General features: G+C 40.8%; 1 protein-coding gene and 1 long non-coding RNA gene across 6 annotated transcripts; one reads left to right on the forward strand and one right to left on the reverse strand.

The window, feature by feature from the left end:
* The first annotated feature begins 430 nt into the window (after nucleotides 1–430).
* Nucleotides 431–15,829, forward strand: LOC138356239 (uncharacterized). Of its 3 annotated transcripts, none has more exons than XR_011224298.1 (6): nucleotides 431–445; nucleotides 1,707–1,897; nucleotides 4,794–4,956; nucleotides 6,454–6,617; nucleotides 7,863–7,961; nucleotides 15,724–15,829. It is a non-coding gene; the product is annotated as an uncharacterized lncRNA (long non-coding RNA). The 3 variants fall into 3 exon arrangements; XR_011224297.1 differs by lacking the exon at nucleotides 431–445 and adding an exon at nucleotides 1,334–1,348 and having other exon boundaries at nucleotides 1,381–1,897; XR_011224299.1 differs by lacking the exon at nucleotides 431–445 and adding an exon at nucleotides 1,334–1,348 and having other exon boundaries at nucleotides 1,381–1,897; nucleotides 15,730–15,829.
* On the reverse strand, nucleotides 15,656–19,491 carry LOC123745504 (uncharacterized). Of its 3 annotated transcripts, none has more exons than XR_011224296.1 (6): nucleotides 18,911–19,457; nucleotides 17,620–17,840; nucleotides 17,253–17,306; nucleotides 16,749–16,814; nucleotides 16,357–16,432; nucleotides 15,656–15,798 (listed from the first exon to the last, which is right to left on the reverse strand). XR_011224296.1 is itself a non-coding variant. In XM_069312056.1 (6 exons), the coding sequence occupies exons 2-6, from the start codon at nucleotides 17,636–17,638 to the stop codon at nucleotides 15,676–15,678; spliced, it is 342 nt and encodes a 113-aa protein (XP_069168157.1). In that variant the 5' UTR covers nucleotides 17,639–17,840; nucleotides 18,911–19,491; the 3' UTR covers nucleotides 15,656–15,675. The 3 variants fall into 3 exon arrangements, 2 of the variants coding, with proteins under 2 accessions (XP_069168157.1, XP_069168158.1); XM_069312056.1 differs by having other exon boundaries at nucleotides 16,361–16,432; nucleotides 16,749–16,822; nucleotides 18,911–19,491; XM_069312057.1 differs by having other exon boundaries at nucleotides 16,749–16,822; nucleotides 18,911–19,484.
* Nucleotides 19,492–24,206: the final 4,715 nt, after the last annotated feature.

Raw genomic sequence — 24,206 nt, forward strand, 5'->3', positions numbered from 1 at the left:
AACAAAATAATATAAAAGGTATTTTAAGGGCATTTTTGTATTTCAATATTTTCAATTTGAACAAGAGGGCATACCAAGTGAACAACTTTCAACTAATTCGTCTTGAGGGATTTAAACAATAGCTAGGTGCATGTATTACATTGTATTATAATTAATAATAATAATTTATTTAGGAAGAGTACATACAAAGTTGCAGAGTTACAGTACAAACATTGATTTAAAGATAGAGTTCGTACATACAATACCTAAAGCCACTAGTACGCATAGCGTTTCGGGAAAGGATACAAGGATTAGAAATACCACATTAAAAGCACACACATGAAACATAAAAATGGGTAAATTTCTGTATAAAGGAAATACGCCCGCCGCCCCTCCTTGGGTCAGCTGCGCGGTCCATAGAATTACCCAAATCAGCCCAAAACTACACAAATCGTCCTAGCATTACGTAAGTAATGAAGAAATATGGTATATTTACTTACTATAATGTTGGTGCTACACGTAGAATATGATCAAACCTAATTTTACTCTGAAATAATCTAATTTCATAACGAAATGAGACGTAAATATGTGAGAGGTGACGCCATAGGAAGTCGACGGTCCAAGCGACAATTGTGTGGAGCGACTTATCCAAGATATATGGTCGCCTGGAGAGTGTTTGCTGCCATATCAGCCTCCTGTACACAGTGATCCAGTCCTTTTCGTTCATTGAACACCGAACCCTACACGCCCTCTGATATATTGCTTAATTAACAAATATTCACAAATAAAGATTATATTTGTATATGTTATCAGAAAGGCAGATATAAAATAGTTTTTGTGAATCCATCACAGAGATTATACCTTATTAGAGAGGAAAAATATTCATACTTTAAACAAGGCTTCATGGCCAACTAGATTATGTAAAACTAGATTAAAGTAAATTTATGTTTCTATCCTTCTTGAGACGTATAAAAATCTTACGTTTATTAACGATTCTGCGTGAAATAAGCATTGTTCTGAGATGAATATTGCGGATTTCCGGCTCTACGACCGATGAAAAATGCAACTTTTATACAACTACAAATATCTTTAATTTTACTTTAAATTTTGTCCTGAAAGAGTTTTCATATATAGATCTAGTTTCTGCCGTTCTTCTGACATAAAAAGACCTTTGGTTTAATAAGTTATTAAGATGTTTTCAACAATATTACTAGGGCGTTCACCGATTCCAACATGGGCGACCCTTTTGGAAACGCATGGAAACGCAACACTTGGGTTGACCCGATTGACAGATTGGTTATATTCCAACAGGGTCTGAGACATTCCAACAGGGGTCTGAGGTATATTCCAACAGGAGTATATTCCAGGGGTATATTCCTGGAATACCCCTGAATACCCCAGGTATATTCCTGGAATACCCCTGAATACCCCAGGTATATTCCTGGAATACCCCTGAATACCCCAGGTATATTCCTGGAATACCCCAGGTATATTCCTGGAATACCCCTGAATACCCCAGGTATATTCCTGGAATACCCCTGAATACCCCAGGTATATTCCTGGAATACCCCTGGAATATACCAGGGGTATATTCCAACAGGGTCTGAGACATTTACACTGGCGGGCGGCGTTCTTGCCAACTATATGGCTGTTAAGTTGAAAATTGTAACTGTTAAGAGCATTCTATTGTGGTTTTAATATTGAACAATTATACATATACGAAACAGACAAATCTGGTGTCGGAAATAGTCAAAATATTAGTGTGCGATATGTGATCAATGTAAGGGGGATATTGGGTGTGCCTCGTATCCCCTACAACAACAACAAGTTCGAGAGCGATGAGGCCGCCACCTACTAGCTTCAGGATGTCGTCGAATCTAAATCAACAATATACTACCGCCGCTACTTTCTCGGAAACGTAAGTACCTGCCGCTTTACTTCTCTCACCCTGCCTAGCCTGGCCTGGCCTGACCTGGCCTAGCCAGACCTGACCAGACCTGACCTGGCCTAGCCTTACCTAGCCTAGTCTGACCTGGCCTAGTCTGACCTGACCTGGCCTAGCCTTACCCAACACTAATCACCACACGTGACAGCCCAAACGAATCGCAAATAAGTACACGTACAAGTTATATGCCCGGACACTCTTTCACCTTAAGGACTGAGTGGTAACTATTGTATAGAAGAGCCGGCTCCCTGAGAGTGGTAAGAGGGCGTGATAAGAGGCTAACGTGTGGTCTTGAAGGAAGTCGATAAAGCAGACAATTTTCAAAAGGAAGGGCAGCATAACGAGCAGACAGGAATGGACAGACAGTCGGTTATCCCATAATGTGTAATACGCCCCGCACAGCATGGATGGAGTGGGGGAGGGGGGGTTGTAGCAGGGCACAGTATGGTGATGGTGCGGGTGAAGTACACACCCACTGAATTCCTGCCATCAATAATTGTTTTCATAACCATTAGAACAATGGCATCCCTCCAGCCACCATCCTTCCACTGACCCCCTCCTCTGGTCCTCCACCTCAGACAATAACCCCCCACACCCCCTCTCCCTTCCAGACATCAGCATGTCAAAATCAGTACCATAATGTGTTTAAACTATTTAAACTAAGTCATTGTGTATCTCAAGGTATCTTAATTCATTTGAAAGTGTACATGTGCATTCGTTCATATACTCGCCTAATTGTGCTTGCTGGGGTTGAGCTCTGGCTCTTTAGTTCCACCTCTCAACCGTCAATCAACAGGTGTACAGGTTTCTGAGCCTATTGGGCTCTATCATATCTACACTTGAACCTGTGTATGGAGTCAGCCTCCACCACATCACTTACTAATGCATTCCATTAGATATAATCATATATGATTACACATAATCATAATCATTCCATACACATAATCATATATGTGTACGTCAACGTATACATACATGCGTATATATACCTCATATTAAAATACTGATAAACGAATGATCATGAACAAATTAATTTATAATTGTAGCATTATATATAATTTTAATAGACTAATTACGTGTTTATACATTTGAATGGTCCAGACAGGTGGCCAGCCTTGGACATATACACTTCTGGTAGGCACAATGACCTCATGTTAGACCCTTGATAGATTATGTGAGAGAGAGAGAGAGCTGGGGCAGGGAGGTGCGTGCCCCAGGGAGATAATCCATGCCCATGCCCCGCCTCGAGGTCAGTTCTCGAGTCACACCAAGAATAACAATCGAGCAAGTTGTCCTGACCAGGATGTGGCATATTAGGGAGGGTTGAGGAATAGGAAGCCTGTCTGATAGGGCTCTTGGCAAGCAGCTCTCCCTCAGTCTACCTATCTATATGGAAGAAATGTATCTAGGCCCTTCCTTCCCCCCTGCCTATTCTCTCTCCCCCACCTTTCTTCCTTCATTTCCTCCCTCCTTCCCTCCCCCTCACTGGTGAGAGAGTAGGAGTGTGAGAGTGGTTAGAGAACTCGTAGTTCTCACGCTCGTGAAATTGTCTGCGACCCTGGAGGAGTAGAGCGGAGGGGGGGGTGAAAGTAGGTGACGATGGAGGAGTAGAGGGGAGCATTATATGCAGTGAACGTAGGTGTCTATGGAAGAGTACATCATAGAGGAGGGTGAAAGGAAGGTGACGATGGAGGAGGAGAAGGGAGGGGGTGTGAAGGTAGGTGATGATGGAGGAGTAGAGGGGAGGAGGGGGGCAAAGGTAGGTGTCTATGGAAGAGTACATCATAGAGGGGGGGTGAAGGTAGGTGGCGATGGAGTAGAGCAAAAGGGGTGGGGGTTGAAAGTAATCCTGAGTTTAATTTTTTAGTTATATATAGTGACACCTCGGCTTACGAATGAATATTTATGAACTTTTCGGGTTACGAGCCTAATTTCTTCGAAAAATTTGAATCGGGTTACTAACTATGCCTCGGGAAATGAGTTTGTTGATATACGTATGGGCTGACCTAGCGCGTGGTGGCATGGTGATCGCGCCTCAGTTTACCAGTGTCTCCTGCCTAGTAAGTATCGCGCCTGAATTCTTTGTAAAGCATTACATTTGTTTTGGGATTTTTGGCTATTTGAACATAAAATTTGTTATGATATATCTTGCCATGAGTCCCAAGAAAGCCAGTGGTAAGGTTCAAGCCAAGAAAACACATGTGAGAATGACCATAGAGGAAAAACAAGAGAGCATTCATAAACATCAAAATGGTGCACAGGTTGTTGAACTAGCTACGCAGTACAACAAATCTATGTCAACAATATGCACTATACTTGCTAAGAAAAAGGACATTATGAGCATTAAAGTGGCAAAAGGCATATCAACAATCCCGAAACAAAGAACACAAACACTTGAGGATGTTAAAAAGTTTTTATTAATTTGGATACACAACAAAGAGTTAGCAGGTGATAGCATTTCAGAGGCCATCATTTGTGAGAAACCAAGGCATTTGCATGAAGACCTTTTAAAGAAAACCCCTGGAACGAGGGGGGGGGGGAAAGATGAATCAAGTTTGAAAATGTGAAAAGTTAGTGTGACAATAGAGCCTCGTGGAAAACTTTTGCTGTGGTCATTACCTGGTGGAATGCACCCAGGATGGAGTGTTAGGGCTATACATCTTTTAAATCATAAAAGTAATAAACATTTCCCATCAACCTTACAAACAATATTAACCTATTTTCATGTATTTCCCCCATGTGCATTTTAACAAAGTTGCTAAATTGCCTTTATCATTCTGTAAAATTTCAATTACAGTACTGTATGTATAATTTTGTTAGTATAAATGGACTGAATATTCTGAAATTGCTATTAATTTTACAATTTCAGATTCAAAGGTGGTCTGGACACCCAATTTGGTCAGACAGGTGAAGAGAGCATTTAGGATAGTTCGAAGAGATGAAGATGGTCGCAATTGTGTTCGAAGAGGCAAACGCCCCCCTTTGCTCGTGACATTATGTTCAACCATTGACCTCTGCACACCTAACACAAGGTAGGTTGAAAACTCCTCCTTTATGTCATTGGTTCATTAGCCAGAAACTTAGGGCTCATGTAGGAATATCCCTAAAAAAAAAAAAAAGTGGCCCCAACAATGCATCCTCCAAGTCTGGAGGATGAGCAGGAGCATTGTCGAGAAGCAGGACCTTGAGTGTCAAACTTTTCTCTTGCAGATATTTTTTGATGGCAGGGCAAACCACTCCACATCACAGTTTTTCTGCACGTTATATATTTGTTAAAACTCTTGGATTTTCGGAATGATACACGAGCAAGGGTTTAATTATCAAATCGCCACACAGCACAAGAGTTAGCCTATCCTGACACAAGTTAGCCCAAGTTAGCTTGTGTCCGGGCAGTGACGTCTCCTCTTGGGTAATGTATGTCCTCTTCGGCAATTTTTTCCAGAATAGCTATGTCTCCTCACAATTAAACACTTGTTGCGGAATGTATCCATCAATACAGCACAGTGTATCTACAAAATTTTAATTTTTTACTTATATATAGTGTCACCTCGGCTTACGAATGAATATTTATGAACTTTTCGGGTTACGAGCCTAATTTCTTCGAAAAATTTGAATCGGGTTACAAACTTTGCCTCGGGAAATGAGTTTGTTGATATGCGTATGGGCTGACCTAGCGCGTGGTGGCATGGTGATCGCACCTCAGTTTACCAGTGTCTCCTGCCTAGTAACTATCGCGCCTGAATTCTTTATAAAGCATTACATTTGTTTTGGGATTTTTGGCTATTTGAACATAAAATTTGTTATTATATATCTTGCCATGAGTCCCAAGAAAGCCAGTGGTAAGGTTCAAGCCAAGAAAACACATATTAGAATGACCATAGAGGAAAAACAAGAGAGCATTCATAAACGTCAAAATGGTGCACAGGTTGTTGAACTAGCTAGGCAGTACAACAAATCTATGTCAACAATATGCACTGTACTTGCTAAGAAAAAGGACATTATGAGCGTTAAAGTGGCAAAAGGCATATCAACAATCCCGAAACAAAGAACACAAACACTTGAGGATGTTGAAAAGTTTTTATTAATTTGGATACACAACAAAGAGTTAGCAGGTGATAGCATTTCAGAGGCCATCATTTGTGAGAAACCAAGGCATTTGCATGAAGACCTTTTAAAGAAAACCCCTGGAACGAGGGGGAAAAAGATGAATCAAGTTTGAAAATGTGAAAAGTTTGTGTGACAATAGAGCCTTGTAGAAAACTTTTGCTGTGGTCATTACCTGGTGGAATGCACCCAGGATGGAGTATTAGGGCTATACATCTTTTAAATCATAAAAGTAATAAACATTTCCCATCAACCTTACAAACAATATTAACCTATTTTCATGTATTTCCCCCATGTGCATTTTAACAAAGTTGCTAAATTGCCTTTATCATTCTGTAAAATTTCAATTACAGTATACTGCATATAATTTTGTTAGTATAAATGGACTGAATATTCTGAAATCACTATTAATTTTACAATTTCAGATTCAAAGGTGGTCTGGACACCCAATTTGGTCAGACAGGTGAAGAGAGCATTTAGGATAGTTCGAAGAGATGAAGATGGTCACAATTGTGTTTGAAGAGGCAAACGCCCCCCTTTGCTCCTGACATTATGTTCAGTCTATTGACCCCTGCACACCTAACACAAGGTAGGTTGAAAACTCCTCCTTCATGTCATTGGTTCATTAGCCAGAAACTTAGGGCCCATGCAGGAATATCCCTAAAAAAAAAAAGTGGCCCCAACAATGCATCCTCCAAGTCTGGAGGATGAGCAGGAGCATTGTCGAGAAGCAGGCCCTTTAGTGTCAAACTTTTCTCTTGCAGATATTTTTTGATGGCAGGGCAAACCACTCTACATCACAGTTTTTCTGCACGTTATATATTTTTTAAAACTCTTGGATTTTCGGAATGATACACGAGCAAGGGTTTAATTTTCAAATCGCCACACAGCACAATAGTTAGCCTATCCTGACACAAGTTAGCCCAAGTTAGCTTGTGTCCGGGCAGTGACGTCTCCTCTTGGGTAATGTATGTCCTCTTCGGCAATTTTTTCCAGAATAGCCATGTCTCCTCACAATTAAACACTTGTTGTGGAATATATCCATCAATACAGTATCTACAAAATCTTTAAAATCACGAACAAATCTTTCAGCCCCTACTTTGTCTGAGCTGGCACCCTCACCATGCCTCACAACACTATGAATACCACGTCTCTTTTCAAAATTTCTCAAACCATCCCCTACTCACCTTAAACTCTTTCGTATCTGCAAAACTCGTTCTAGGGGTTTTCTTTATAAGATCTTGCATGAAGATTTCATTGTTGACCAAACCACACACTGGAAATTGAATAGACGACGACATTTCGATCCGTCCTGGACCATTATAAAGTCGATTGTGATGAGATGAGGGAAGCAAGAGCATTAAGTAGGCAAGAGAGAGAGGTGAGGAGATGGCAAGTATGTACGTATGTACATGAATAAAACATGTACATACTTATACATAACGTGTGTAAATAGTGTAATAAACACAATAACAGTATTTTGGGAGTAGGAATGTTGGCGAGTAATGTGTTGGAGGAGGGAGGGAGGACTGGCAGGGTGTGGCAGCTCACTCATGTTTTTTGGGCTCACCATACCAACATAGTGGATCGTTATGGTGAATACATACGTAGATGGGTATATACAATGTGTGTATATAGTGTAATAACAGCAAAAGCACTGTTTGATTGTAGAATATGTCGCATATATGAGGCCCATAATTTTGAGCATAGCGATGTTCTATACTTTGAATTATATAAATTCCACAAATTACACACTTTTAAATAATATTACAGCAAAAAAAATGAAGAAATGAATGAGAAACTTCAAAATAATTGCGCAACATTTTATTTGCAGCAACTGCCGTCGCACGGGGTGGCGGGGCCGACAGACCCCCATCTTTCCAACGCTCAGCGCCCATAATTTGCTCAACTTCCCAGCTCCATCACAGCTAAGGTAAGTCACATACAATATTTTTTGTTTAGTTTCCCCGTGATCAGACTCTGCATTTTAACAATATAAGAAGAGAAAAAAAAATTTTGGAAAGAATTTATTTCTTGTGCACCAGGGTGTTATTTGGAAACAGAGCAGTTCAGTGGTTAACTACTAAAAAAATTTTTCTCCCACACACGCACCCCCCTAGGAAGCAGCCTGTAACAGCTAACTCCCAGATACCTATTTACTGTTAGGTAACAGGGGTCATCCCCTTTTGTACAAAGAATCTGCTAAAGCTTTTAGGGCTAATCTTTGACACTCGTTTGTCTTTGTCGCCCCATATTTTTTACGTCCGAGTTGAATGCTCTAAGGCCCTTAACTAACTTTAGGTCATGTCCCATACTTCTTGGGGAGCTAATCGACACTGCTCCTCTCTTTACATTCTTCTCTCGTTCTGTCTAAACTCGATTATGGCCCTGTTTACTCGTCTGCTTCTCCTTCTACCCTTCACCATCTGGACACACTGCATCATACTGGGTTATCTGGACACACTGCATCATACTGGGTTACGGCTCAGCTCTGGTACCTTTCCTTCGACACCTACCCTAAGCCTGTATGTTGAAACTGGCGTCCTGTTTCTACAGGATCGCCATGATCGCTACTGTCTTCTCCACCTTGCACGGTCCTTACAGCACCCTCACTCTTGCTTATGTCATGCCTTGACCTTTACCCATCCTGTGGTTCCTGTTCCCCTTCACCACCTATCTCTTTCTGTACGGTTGTCTCTCTTACAAAATGCTCTTTCAGTTTGTGTTACCAATATTTCCCCTCGTGTCATTCCGTCTTTGCCCCTACGGAGGGGTCCCCGTTCCTAAATTCTGTAAGCCTAGACCCACATGACTAAAACTTTTACCCCTCCTACAGTTCTAAATCACCTTTTCCTTGAACACTTTTCTTCACACTTCCACTCTATTTCCGTTTTCACCAATGGGTCTTAAGTCTGCAGACGGTGTAGGCTACTCTGTTGTTTTTCCTGACTGCACCTTTGTGTCTCCTGCCTCCGGAGACTAGCATCTTCATGGCAGAACTTTATGCTATTCTCTATGCTCTTCATCAACTCTTTTCTCGCTGTCAATCCTCCTCTGTGTTTGTAGTTGACACTTGCAGTGCCCTCATGGCTCTAGAATCCTTTAATCCAGTCCATCCTTTGGTAGTTGAAATTCAACATTGGCTGTTTCTTATCTCCAGTAGATTTAAGACAGTGGAATTTCGCTGGATTCCCACCCATATTGGTGCGTTCTTAAATGAGCGTGCGGACACTGCCGCTAAGGAAGCTATCCGTACCTGTCCCATCTCCCGTAAAGGTATTCCTTATTATGACTTTTACCCAGTTATTCATTTCCCCATTCTTGCCCGTTGTCAGGGTTGTTGGTCTTCTGTTACTGGTAACAAACTGCGTGCTCTTAAGAGTAGTGTGTTCCCGTGGCCTTCCTCCTACCACCGTAACCGGTGGTGGAAAACGGCTCTGGCGAGGTTGTATATTGATCATACACGTTTAACTCACGGGCACTTAATGGAGCGCTGCCCTGCTTCTTATTGTCCAAACCGTTGTCTCTACATGTCCTGACTTCCAGGACTTACGTGTCTTGCTTCCCGACCATCCCTCACTGTCAATTGTCCCTCGATAAAATTCTTGGTAAATTCAATACCTTTGATATTGTTCGCCGTATGCTTTTTTGTTCTTGTATTGGCGACGTTAGTGATATTTAGCGCACTATGATTATCCCACACATTTGATGGTTTGATAATTACTGTACTGTACAGTACTTTGGTTTGGAATGTATCAAATAAAGTTGTTTCATGTATTCAAATGTGTGAGAAAATCCACTGGGGCTGTGAGATGAAGCGAACCTGTAACAAAGGCATTGCCAGTTGCATACTCTACCACCACTGATGGTAAAAGTCTTACAACTAGATATCTTGTGTGACGGGTTATGGTATCACAGCTATACTGAACCAAGATGGTATGGCTCTCCCTCACATAAATGAAAGAAATGCTGCTATTGGCCTTGCAGTGTGTAAGTTGCAGGTGGAAACAAATGAAAATTATCAAATAAATAATTAAACAATTTACTGAAATAGTAATGAACAAAAATAACACATGACAATACTTGACTATCATGTAATGCAAAGGTGAACAACTTAGTATGACCTTAAATGCAAAAAATAAACTATAAGCAATGAATAAAAGTATGAAGATATACTGGTGTTCTGAAGACAGCTACCATACCACCATGGCATCAGTCACACAACGTTGGCTGGAAGTGGACGACGGGTTAGAGACACGAAGGTGATCCTAGAGCGCTAAGGGAGAGATTGCCTCTCCAGGGAGGCAGCGCTCTTTATATAGTCCGGCGGTGATGACTCATCCAGTGTCAACACGAGGTGGACATCTGGTCAACTAGCAAACTGCTCGTTGTGGCTGGCGGTGCCTTTGTGTTGAGCTGTACCACTGTCAGTTGAAGGCGACTAACTGCTTGTTTGTGGGGACAAACTGCCAGTTAGCAGAGGCGCCCGGCTTGCCTCTGAGTCGTACCAGGCCGTGCCAGGCCCTGGGGGGTATGGAGAGGTGGCAGGACTGATGACTCTTCTGGGCTGGTGTAGATGTATACTTCCAGTGCAGAGGCATTGAAGGTGAAGGGAAAAGGCAGTTCCACTGCTATGCAGAGGATTCACATGACACTTGTGAAGCCACAGAAAGTCTGGAGGCCCTACTGAAGCCAGTCCAAGTATAAAATAAAACCCCTGAAGTACGCCGGTGAAGGGTGAAGCAAGACCGTATGCCCCAACTTCAGGCACACACAGAAAATCACGTTTTGGTCCCGCCTCTCAACTGTGTATTTGAAGTTGGGGCGTATGGTGTTGAACTGCTTCAACCTTCACCCGAGTGCTTGTAGGGCTTACGTAAGACGTTGACTCAAGGAGTGGCCTCAAAACTTGCTGTGATTTATGGGGAAATCCGGTTGTAAGACTTTTACAAAGTCAGTAATATACTGTGTTAGAGTATGCAGCTGCCAGTGCCTTGGGCAAAGGTTTACGTCGCCTCACAGCTCCAGTGGATTTTCTGCTTTGTGTATATCAGGTTGTGATTTTGTGTGTGTACCGTATTGTTATGATCGCCGTTTGATAAGTCCTTTCTGGCCTCAAGAGTCTATTGTTACCCACCTAGAAAGATTGCAGATGGCCAAAGCAGTTATTTAAGTTAAGAAGGGACAAGTCTTAAACAGAATTTTGCATAATATTTGACTGTAAAGGGGTAAATTGAGGTAGATTGAAAAACAAAATGAACCGGGCAGGCGGTACTCACAATTAGGCGAGTACACTTGGGAACTTTTAAAGTGCAACCAAACATGCTTTAGGCTCTCACAACAGGAGGTGAGTGGTGGTGGCTCAGGTGCTCAGCCAATCAGAGCACCTAAGGAGGGAGGGCAGGAGTGAGAAGGGGGTGGTATGTGGAAGTTTGGTGACAGTTGTGTGTAGTTTGTTCATCTTCATTGTAAGTTTCATGGCTTGGTGTGCATTTCCCTAGTAAATTTAATTAGGGAAAAATTCAGGTGTTTGATTTTTTAAATCAACTTTTTAAATGTTGAGTTGTTACCCTGGAAACACAAACTGAAACTGACCCTATTTTGCGCTTGTTACAACTTGTAATAAAGTTGATACATCTTGGCTTAACGTGTTTTTGACGTATTAGAACGTTGTTACAACTTGTTATATTGGTTCTTATAACTGGTTAGGAGGTGTTAAATCTTGTTCGAACGTTGTAGCAACGTCGTAGTTTCGGTGTGTGTTTGGTGGGTAAAGCCTCAAAGTGCATGGAGTTGGTTTGGGAGTATGGCATCCTCATGCTGTTGCGTGCTCGCGTGAGGTAGCAAAGGTGATGTAAAGTTGTGGGGTGTACATGCTTGGGACGTCCTCTCTCGGGATGGCTGGTGTTAGACCTGCGTGTTTGTCGGTTGTTGAAAAGCCGTCATCCTTTGCTGTTGTGGTATTGATTTTACATTGTTCATCTTGTAATTAATACTGTAGTGCGATATCTAGGGCTACCATTTGTAGGTTTAAAATGTCTAATAGAAACAGTTGTGCAATGAGTTTTAATAGGAAATATCATCCACCAAGCACCATTGTACAATTATATTAATTGATAGTATATGGATTGTGCAGAACTGCTTAGAATGATCTTTAACACTTGGCTATATTGGTCATGTCAAATACCTGCACGGTGAATGCTCAAAGACCCTTTCTTTATTCAGTGTTGTCACATACCTCATGGGGGTATGGATAGGCAAACACTCATTCGGTTAAACTTGCCTTGTAGTACTTTCAGAGCTCAGTAATTTGGAATCTGGTTAGCACTTTCCAAATAAATTGACCTTTAAAGTGAATTCCTATTTAGGTTTAAAACATTATACCGAATGAGAAAGTCGGATTATATAGCCGAACACCAGAAATGTTGTTATTCAATTTGGTTGCCTAAAGCACATTCAAGGACTACACATTACATGGCATTCCAGGATTCCTCTATACCTTGCCTTATGCTGTAAACATTGCCACAACCCTGTGTTTTATTGATTTAAATGGCCACAGGGAGGCATACAACACTGCAGATTATGATGTCATTAGTTATCCACTGTGCTGACAAGTGGGCTGACTGATGTTCGTTGACACCTGTATCGTGCTTCAATTTAATCGCCAGGAGATCACCCTCTCACTAGACTCGTCTGTAGGAAGTACAGTATAGTATGTCAAATTACCTTGGATCATAAATAGCATAAGACTTGGGGGTAGGAGAGGGTTGCAGTGTTTGTCATGGCTCTCGTTGTTCCTGGTATTAGGCAATTTAGTTCTGGAATCATTTTTGTTGGCCAATGTTAAACTTTTTCGAAAGTAGATGTTTTTCTGAAAGGGAAGGGGGGGGGGAACCTCTATGCTTGGATACAGTTATCTAAGTGAATACTTAGACTTATACAGTAGAATAACTACCTTCTTTTCCTTAGTCAAAAAGGTTGCTTGTTTATTTCTAGGGACTTGTATTTTCTTTTATTTTTAACTGCAGCAACTTTCAGTGAATGATAGATTCTTACTGAAAGGACCTTTACTTCATTGTTGTTGCTTTATGGTCATCTCATTGTGTACAGGGATTCCGCGAAGCTTTTGGGGTTAGTCTTTGACACTCGTTTGTCTTGGTCAGCCCATATCTCTTGCCTCCGAGTTGAATGCTCTAAGGCCCTTAACCTCCTTAAGGTTTTGTCCCATACTTCTTGGGGAGCGGATAGGCGCACGCTCCTCTATTTGCACTCCTCTCTCGTCCTGTCTAAACTCGATTATGGTTGCCCTGCATACTCTTCTGCTTCTCCTTCTACTCTTCGCCGTCTTGATGCTTTGCACCATACTGGGTTGCGTCTCGGCTGTGGTGCCTTTCGTTCGACTCCCGCCCTTAGTTTGTATGTTGACACTGGCTTTCTCTCTCTTCAGGACTGCCGTGATCGCTACTGTCTTCGCTATCTTGCGCGGTCCTTCCAACATCCTTCCTCTCGCCTCTGTCGTGCATTGACTTTTCCTCCTCCTGTGGTTCCTGTTCGTCTTCATTGTCTCCCACTTTCTGTCCAGTTATCTCGCTTACAGGATTCTCTTTCTGTTCATATTTCTAATGTTTCTCCTCGTATTGTTCCTTCATTACCTCCGTGGAGAGTCCCCCTTCCCAAGTTTTGTACGTCCTTGACTTGTATTACTAAAGCCTTTACCCCTCCTACAATTCTGAAAAGCCTCTTCCTTGAGCACTTTTCTTCGCACTCCCACTCTATTTCCATCTTCCCTGATGGGTCTAAGTCTGCGGATGGTGTGGGCTACTCTGTTGTTTTTCCTGACCGTACTTACATGTGTCGCCTCCCTTCGGAGGCTAGCGTCTTTACGGCAGAACTTTATGCTATTCTCTATGCTCTTTGTCTCTTGCTTTCTCATTCCTCCTTTGTGGTTGTAGTTGATTCTCGTAGTGCCCTCATGGCTCTAGGGTCCTTTAATCCTGTCCATCCGGTGGTCATTGAGATTCAACATTGGCTGTTTCTTATTTCTAGTAAATTTAAATCAGTAGAGTTTTGCTGGGTTCCCAGCCATATTGGTGTTTCAATGAGCGTGCGGATGCTGCCGCTAAGGAAGCTATCCGTTCTTGTCCCATCTCCCGTAAAGGTATTCCTTATTCCGACTTTTATCCTGTTATTCATTCTTCCCCGTTGGCAGGGTTGTTGGTCCTCTGTGGTTGGTAACAAGCTGCACACTCTCAAACTAAGTGTGTCCCCGTGGCCTTCCTCCTACCACCGTAACCGGCGGTGGGTTGGTCATACCCGCTTAACCCACGGTCACTTAATGGAGCGCTGCCCTGCTCCTTATTGCGTTGTCCCTCTTACAGTTGTGCATATCCTTGTTGAATGTCCTGACTTCCAGGACAAGCATGTGTCTTGCTTTCCGACCGTCCCTCGCAGTCACTTGTATCAGATTCACCTAGAATTCTATCGAGGGACTTTTGATATCGTTCGCTTTATGTGTTTTTGTTCTCGTATTGGCATTCTTGGTGATATTTAGCGCCCTCTGATTATTTTGCACTTTGATGGTGCTACATGGCCTTCCCGGTTTGGTGCCTTCTTTTGGTAATTACCTTACCTTCATTGTTGTTTCATTTTAATGTGGTAGTTGTGATATGGATTGTTCTGGCTCACGTGCAAGCTCTGATTTTTTTCTGTTTTATGTTATGAAATTGCCAGTCTTGTTACTATTTGTAGTTAGAAATCTGCATTAAGGCCTCAATATTATATTCTTTATTTTTTTTATAACATGCTATCAGCAATTTTTGTGGTTGGTAATATTTAGATTAATGTCAGTGATGTTTATGACAAGGGTTAAGACTCCTTGTGGTATGACAGCATTTTTCCCAGTCATTTCTTTGGTTATGAGGACCCTTTCATTTGTTATTTTGTCCTTTCTACCATGTACCTGTTTGTTGCTTCTTGGCCTTTCATTTGGTACTTTGGCTATTAAAACAATGGCCTTTGGTAATGTTGCAATTACCATTTCTAAAAAAAATGAGCAGGTTCATTAGACAGGGTTTGTTTTTAGCAAACAAAGTTTTACAAAAAAAAAAAATCCATTCCTTCAGGACCTTGCAGATGTTAGGTCAAACTAATTGACAGTAATCTGTTTTGCCCTTTCAAACAATGATGGTTTTAATCTAGGTAAAATATTTCAGAATATCTGATAAGTTTGGCAGACAAATCATTTAAGAGCCTTGATTAAATTTAAGTTACCAAAGACTTTGAAGCATCTATACAACATGGTTTTCAGTGTCACTTTTCTAATTTGTAAATTTAACAATGATCTTTAGTCAACACCTAAGCTTTGTACAAATTATGATTAACTAAAGTTTCTTCCACTTTAATATTTCAGACTAATTTGCAATATTTTAGTTTATGTAAATTGAATAGGTAGTCCACTTTTACATCTTTTCAATGTATTTTGCATGCACCTATGTAACAAGTTACAAATAAGTAAATTTTACCAAGTATTTATTTCCAAAGTAAAAAAATTTCAGATGTTTAAACATTGCATCAATAGTAGTAAACAATAATTTCCAGCATAATTTCAGGATAAGGTATATAAAGTAGTTTCATTAAAATTGTTTTATTTAATAAGTTTTACATATAGTATTTATAATGCATCTAATATTTATTAGTTTCAGGTTGTGGGGACAGATGCTCCTAGATGAACAGAAGATCCAAAAGGCCAAGACAACTCCAGAGACAATCACCTGTAAAAGAAAAATAAACATTAAACAGGGACACTACTTTTATTATCACCAATGCCTAATAAGAAGCCCCAAAAACCCTAACATCCTATCTTTTAAGATAGGCTCAGCAGGCCTATCCCTTCCTCTGGTTTCAGTGCAGAGCTTGTTCCCTGAATGGGTGCAGTACATCCACCACTTTAGTGCCATCAACACATTGTACATATGCTTTACTGAAAGCACTGTACAATGCATGCCAGGCACTAAAGTGTTAGATGCATGCACCCATTCAGCAAACAAGCCCTGTGAGAATTAACAATGTAACCATTGTTAAGGGTCCCTAAACCTATGCAAATCTAGTCCATCCATTAGATGGGTAGTAGAGCAAAGCTCTGAAAAAGCCAAGCCAGGAAAATCTGCAAGACTGCCTGGTCCCCTTTTATGAAATGGGGTAGGATCAGTACACTGCATCAATCCCTGTGGGTTGTAACAGTAGGACATGGTTACACACCTATAAATGGACTAGATAAGAGAATAAAGATTAGGTCATTGATATAGCTAAAACATCAAATTCAAACTCACCCACTTTTGTAGATTTCCTTTTGCAGAGTAAAGGAGCCTCACTCCAAGCCAGTCCATGCATCATAATCACTTTCACCTGAAAAATATTTCAAGAAATTAATGTCAGATTTAAAGCCAATCTTGCTTTACTTTACAAATTAAGATGGAAAAAATTTCTTTAAGGAATTTACCTTTCCTACATATTCTAGTAGCACTAGTAAAGATCTAATTTAGCAATATAAATATATGGCATCAATTTGCCAAGTTTCAGTAAATGTCATTTGAGAAACTATCCACAACTGCACTTCAATGGCAATTTACATTTATCTTTAGCCAATGCTATATTGTTTAAGTTATTACTATTTTTTTACTTTTATGCAAATCTATTCAGATTAACCTGTACTACAACTCACCTGATTCTGTTGAAGCAAATTAACTGTCAGTTGGAAGAGGGACTTCTGGACTCTCCAAACCACATTCTGGAAAACTATATAAATTTAAAACCAAGCTAAAGTAAACATTGAATATTTTTTTTACTTTCAAGGGAAAAATACAATCACTTAGAACAAAACTTTTCCTGCCATTAACTTTGACTCATGATTACCCTTAACAGTGTTATACATTTATAGATTAAAGCTTATTTAAACATTTAATGTTAACTAAAAAAGATTTATATTTCATTAAAACTTAATAAAACACCCTCAACTATGCTGTTTAAGACCTAATGCCCCACATTACAATTTTCACAATTTCAACATACCATTCTATTCAATACATTCCTGAAAGGACTAAACTTGCAGATATGGTACCCACTACCCTAAGCCTAGACTTCCATTCAATTTCCATACCCTAATATTTAATAGGTTTTTACCAATTAACTTCTACCCTCTAATTCCAATGTACACAACACTACTTACTGTAGATCTGCAAGTATTTTACTGCAGCTCTGTGTTGCCAGGACCTTCCACAACCTGTCATGTGAACAGTAAACATTACTAAAAAGTTATTTGCATAGCAATGTTATTTTGTTCATACCTGTACCACCAGTTTAACAGTTGCCGTTTTAAATGGCACACTAACTATCTTTGTCCAATCTTTATTACAAACAAAGCTATAGTCATTTCAAGTCAACATCCTATACAAATTTTATTTTCCAACAACTTTAGTCATGAACATTTTTCTGGAACATTGCAAAAACTTTAATTTAACCATGTATAACATTTTAATAAAAGCAATACAAAATTTATATATACAAATTCTTATTCCATTTACCGTACCACTTACATTTTAGTGTGGGCTTCATCCACTATTCTGATGTTAGCTGGAACATTTGTGCCAGCTGCTGGTTTGAAAGGGAGGCATACCATGTGCCAATTCAGGAAGCTTTCCACGTTCCTCACTGCATGTCAGCTCAGGACCTCAGTACCATGTTGGGAGGCAGTTGAAGACTAACCAATCAACATCCCAGGCTGGAGAGCAGTGCCAGCTCGGGGACAATTTACCACCTGCAAAAAATTTAATACTCTTAACAATCTACACCATCTAATCTTTACCTAGCCCCCAAACCTTACATTTGTCAGCATTAAACTGCATCTGGTAGTCTTAACCATTTCAAAAACTATATGGGGCATCGGTATTTTTGATTTGCCAATTCTGCAACTATTGCAGTCTAAACCATAATCTTGCGAATAACCGAGGTCCAAGGAGAGCTTTTAGGCACTACTTACAACACTTCTCCCAACTTAACCCCATTTATACTAATTTCCTTTGGTATAGCCATGACCTAATCAACTTCATTCAGCATTCCCAATGATCCGAGCCCCTATCAATTTTGCGCCACTATCAAAATCTCTGCTGAAGTCAAGGTACACAAAATCACAAACCTTATCACCATTTCCTCAACTATGCAACCTAATCCATGAACATTTAGTAATAAAACTATGCGATTCATGTATCTAGTCATGTTTCGCAAAAAAAGAGTAGAGAAATGGCACTTGCAATGTTAGATTCTAGTAACATTCCTCACAATAGACTAAGCTAATTGCTCACCAACTTAAGCGTTAAAGTTAACTCAAACTTTTCCTTTAAAACTTGCTATATTAGGAACTTTCCACGACCGGCCTTTACGCGACATAATTAAATAGGGTAAAAACGGTATATTAAATGCAGTAAAACTACGGTAAATTCAATATGATAAACTTGCATTCTTTAAGCATGGACTGCATAGTAAGTGAACTAAACTAAATGTTAAGCACCCTGGCAAACCACTTCGTTCTATTCATTTTCTTTATTTAATCACTGTCCGGCTAGAATTTTTAGATTAGATTAAAGGAACATCCTCCCTGGCAACGGCTGAACTAGTTAACCAAATGCAAATATTTAGGTAAAATACTTTCATAAAACCCGTCTACTTCCCCCACCAGTAGACTTGTTCAGCTAAAGGCATAATGTAATGTTCCACTTTAGTAAATAAAGACCTAAAAAAACACTACCCCATCTGTGTAGTTACCGGTTACCTGACATTCTACGCTTAAAATAACCCATCTATTCCCCATAATTGTTCGATATAACTTACCTCTCACCCGCTGGTCGAGTACACAGCAGTATATATCCTCCTCCATCACTCACCGCCTGGATACTATTTCACTCTGGCCGCAAATTGCCTCAAATCACCTACGTTGTCCATAAACATATATAGAAGAGCAACTGACCGTAACAGCCGTATAGCGATCATCACATAACGTGGGAACATTAGTAGTACTGCTGTCAAAACATAGATGGCGCCACGACAAACGGTAATTCCTATGGACTCGGATACAAGACACTTCGTACATTGACAACATCGCACACTAATATTTTTACCACTTCCGACACCAGCTTTAGACGTTTCGCATATGTGTACGTGTTCCATATTAAAACGACAATATAATGCTATTAACAATTAAAATCTTCTATTTAACAGGCATATAGTTATTAAATGAAGTTTAGTGATGTAATAGACATAATCCGGAGTTGGTAAGGACGCCGCCCGCCAGCGTAAACACAACACACCCGAATGCCCACAAACACGATACAACGCACAAAACACAACACTTCTGTCAGTTTTTTGATAAACTCCTTTTATATTGATTATGTGATAGTTATACTTGCATAAAATGATAACTATTATAGGTAAGCGCCTAATATTTAATATTAATCAATAAAAAAGAAGTCAGAAGCCACACGCCTGTCTGTACATGTCTTTTGTGTAAAAGTATTTTGGCCGCTCATGTACTTGTGCGCTAGCTGGCGTTCACACCTGTTCTCGCCTACAAGCATTAGAATTAAACAAACGAATTTATTTTTTCATTTATATACAAGAAGAGAAGGCTACTCTTGAGTCTGTAATATTCATCTGATCACTGGTCTCCCATTTGGTCCTCATTGATTTATCTTACTATTATTGAATGTCAATAACCGTATTATGCAATTTCAATTTCTTCTATTTCTTTCTTTATTATGCACCCCATACCCATCCCGTGGGCGGTGGTGTAAAGGATTACAGAGGCACATAATCGGTTCAGGAACTGAACCCTCTAGTTCGGTTAGCTAAGCAAGTAACAGTGTTTGACGCTAGTTACAAAATTATTAACATCTCCCGGACCAAATGGTCCGGGAGATGTCTCCCGGACCAAATGGTGACCTGATGGTGCGCCCAAGAGGTTGGGCACCATTCCTTTCCCCCCGTTCCATCCCAAATCCGTATCCTAATCCCTTCCGAGTGCTATATAGTCGTAATGGCTTGGCGCTTTCACTTGATAGTTCCCCCACCCCCCTGAATAATATTACAAGAGCAGTATTTACGGGCTATTCATGCCCGTGCCACCTCTTGGGTGGCTTAATCTTCATCAATCGAGAGCAGTACGTCCTAACCAGACATTATATGATGATATCCTCAACAGTTGATAAATAAAAGTAATTGCGGAACTCAAGTTATCTAATACATATCATAAATGGTATAAAACCTTATCATAAGCCAAGGGATTTGTAGATCAGTATTTAAAGGGAATTCGGAAGTAATAATAATACAGCTGATGCCATCTGTCGGCAGAAGAGAACACTATCAACTGGCTGGTCAACAGTGGCCATAAGATACAGCTTACGCCATCTGTTGACATCAAATTACACTTATACAAATCATCCTACAAAATACAACTAACGCCATCTGTTGCTTTTCCAACGCACTATAAATTGCCAAACAGTAACCCATAAGGCGGGTTGTTGTGCTCGGGTAGGAGGTTCCAAGCTCCGCCCACAAAATGATATGGGGTGCATAATAAAAAAAATAGTGGCATATCATTGGTAGAAACTCTTTGTTGCCATTCACACAACAGCCAATCACAGGAAGGAATCAGCTATAGGTGCCATCCACTTAGTAAATCATCTTAGGTCTTAGTAAATCATCTTAGTAAATCATCTTTTCTTTACCATCTTGTTTTTCTTTTCCCTTTTCAGCTTTACCATTTTTCTTTTCATCTTGTTTCTTTAAAGAGCGCTGTTTGTCGACATAATTGTATTTGTGCTGCTTTTTCATCTATGTTTTCATTCTACTCATTATGCTCAATTAGTATTAAGCTTGTCATTTAAGTTTATCATGCCCGAAACGCCTTGCGTAATAGTGGCTTTAGGCATTGTATGTACTAGCTATACCTATAAGTTAAACAATCCTTGTAATTATTTATTATATGTATGTACCTTACCTAAATAAAATTGTATTGTATTGTATTGTAATGTTGTATACACATGTACACACACTCATACATACATGTACACACACACGTACACACACATACATGTACCGGTCGTGGTCTAATAAAATAATTAGACCAGTTAATACTTTCACTATATATATATATATATATATATATATATATATATATATATATATATATATATATATAATATATATTATTAAATATGACTGAAAAAGTAAGATTAATAATTCTAACACGAATTTTCTCAATCTTTCGTACATTTCTTTTCACTGTTGGAGGTAATTCAAAAATCAATTCTCCAAAATTCATTTTTATTTCTAGTCTGACGCGACACTTGAGCGCGTTTCGTAAAACTTATTACATTTTCAAAGACTTTACACATACACAACTGAATAGAACTTACATATCTCCAATTTGTTTATATCTACATTTGAGTGAGGTGGATGGGGTGAGGTGGTATTTAATAGGGTATTAATTTCATCAACACAAGACAGAACACGAAACAATGGGTATTGAAATGGAAGTGATTGTAGAAAGCCTATTGGTCCATATTTCTAGATGCTTCTATATTGGAGCGGAGTCTTGAGGTGGGTAGAATATAGTTGTGCATTAATTGGCTGTTGATTGCTGGTGTTGACTTCTTAATGTGCAGTGCCTCGCAAACGTCAAGCCGTCTGCTATCGCTGTATCTATCGATGATTTCCGTGTTGTTTACTAGGATTTCTCTGGCGATGGTTTGGTTGTGGGAAGAGATTATATGTTCCTTAATGGAGCCCTGTTGCTTATGCATCGTTAAACGCCTAGAAAGAGATGTTGTTGTCTTGCCTATATACTGGGTTTTTTGGAGCTTACAGTCCCCAAGTGGGCATTTGAAGGCATAGACGACGTTGGTCTCTTTTAAAGCGTTCTGCTTTGTGTCTGGAGAGTTTCTCATGAGTAGGCTGGCCGTTTTTCTGGTTTTATAGTAAATCGTCAGTTGTATCCTCTGATTTTTGTCTGTAGGGATAACGTTTCTATTAACAATATCTTTCAGGACCCTTTCCTCCGTTTTATGAGCTGTGGAAAAGAAGTTCCTGTAAAATAGTCTAATAGAGGGTATAGGTGTTGCGTTAGTTGTCTCTTCAGAGGTTGCATGGCGTTTCACTTTCCTTCTTATGATGTCTTCGATAAAACCATTGGAGAAGCCGTTGTTGACTAGGACCTGCCTTACCCTACAGAGTTCTTCGTCGACTTGCTTCCATTCTGAGCTGTGGCTGAGAGCACGGTCGACATATGCGTTAACAACACTCCTCTTGTACCTGTCTGGGCAGTCACTGTTGGCATTTAGGCACATTCCTATGTTCGTTTCCTTAGTGTAGACTGCAGTGTGGAAACCTCCGCTCTTTTCCATGACTGTTACATCTAGAAAGGGCAGCTTCCCATCCTTTTCCATCTCGTAAGTGAAACGCAGCACGGAACTCTGCTCAAATGCCTCCTTCAGCTCCTGCAGATGTCTGACATCAGATACCTGTGTAAAAATGTCGTCAACATACCTGCAGTATATGGCCGGTTTCAAGTTCATGTCGACTAAGACTTTTTGCTCGATGGTACCCATGTAGAAGTTTGCAAACAGGACACCTAGGGGAGAACCCATGGCGACCCCATCTACTTGCTTATACATGTGCCCATCCGGGCTCAAGAATGGTGCCTCTTTAGTACAAGCTTGGAGTAGTGTCCTCAGAATATTTTCTGGTATGTCAAGAGGAGTACAGGCTGGATCACGATACACTCTGTCGGCTATCATCCCAATTGTCTCGTCCACAGGTACGTTGGTAAACAGCGATTCTACGTCCAACGAGGCTCTTATCCCTGTGGCCCGTGTGCCCCGCAGTAAGTCAACAAATTCCTTTGGAGACTTCAGGCTGAAGGCGCAAGGAACATAAGGAGTCAGCAGGCCGTTGAGTCGCTTCGCCAGTCTGTACGTGGGTGTGGGTATCTGGCTAATGATTGGCCGAAGTGGGTTTCCAGGCTTGTGTGTCTTGACATGTCCATACGCATATCCAGGTTTTATATTCCCCAATGATCTTTGGCAGGTGGAGTCCGGATTTCTTGGAGTTCACAGTTTCGATCAGTTTGTTGACCTTTGCTTTCAATTCGGCTGTAAACTTACTGACCCCGCCCAGGATGCAACCCCACAACAAGCTAACTCCTGAGTACCTACTCACTGCTGGGTAAACAGAGGAACGAGGTGAAAGGAAATGAGCCCAACCATTTCTGTCCCGACGGGAATTCGAACCCAGAATTCTCGATTGTGCGTAGAGAACGAACCCATTGGTACTACCGGTATCCTGGCACAGCACAGGGTGCATGTGCTGGTAGTATTGGACCCAATACCCATTCTGTGGGTGTTATGGTCCCTATTTTCCATCCTGGGGGGGGGGGGCTGTTGTAGATCCCATACCCATCCTGTGAAGGGTATTGGTCCCCCATACCCATCCTGTGAAGGGTATTGGTCCCCCATATCTATCCTGTGAAGGGTATTGGTCCCCCATACCCATCCTGTGAAGGGTATTGGTCCCCCATACCCATCCTGTGAAGGGTATTGGTCCCCCATATCCATCCTGTGAAGGGTATTGGTCCCCCATATCCATCCTGTGAAGGGTATTGCTCCCCCATACCCATCCTGTGAAGGGTATTGGTCCCCCATATCTATCCTGTGAAGGGTATTGGTCCCCCATATCCATCCTGTGAAGGGTATTGGTCCCCCATATCCATCCTGTGAAAGGTATTGGTCCCCATACCCGTCCTGTGAAGGGTATTGGTCCCCATACCCGTCCTGTGAAGGGTATTGGTCCCCATACCCATCCTGTGAAGGGTATTGGTCCCCCATACCCATCCTGTGAAGGGTATTGGTCCCCCATACCCATCATGTGAAGGGTATTGGTCCCCATACCCATCCTGTGAAGGGTATTGGTACCCATACCCATCCTGTGAAGGGTATTGGTACCCATACCCATCCTGTGAAGGGTATTGGTCCCCATACCCGTCCTGTGAAGGGTATTGGTCCCCCATACCCATCCTGTGAAGGGTATTGGTACCCATACCCATCCTGTGAAAGGTATTGGTCCCCCATACCCA

This window comes from Procambarus clarkii, chromosome 71 (assembly GCF_040958095.1).
Source record: "Procambarus clarkii isolate CNS0578487 chromosome 71, FALCON_Pclarkii_2.0, whole genome shotgun sequence".
Classification (NCBI taxonomy): Eukaryota; Metazoa; Arthropoda; class Malacostraca; order Decapoda; family Cambaridae; genus Procambarus; species Procambarus clarkii.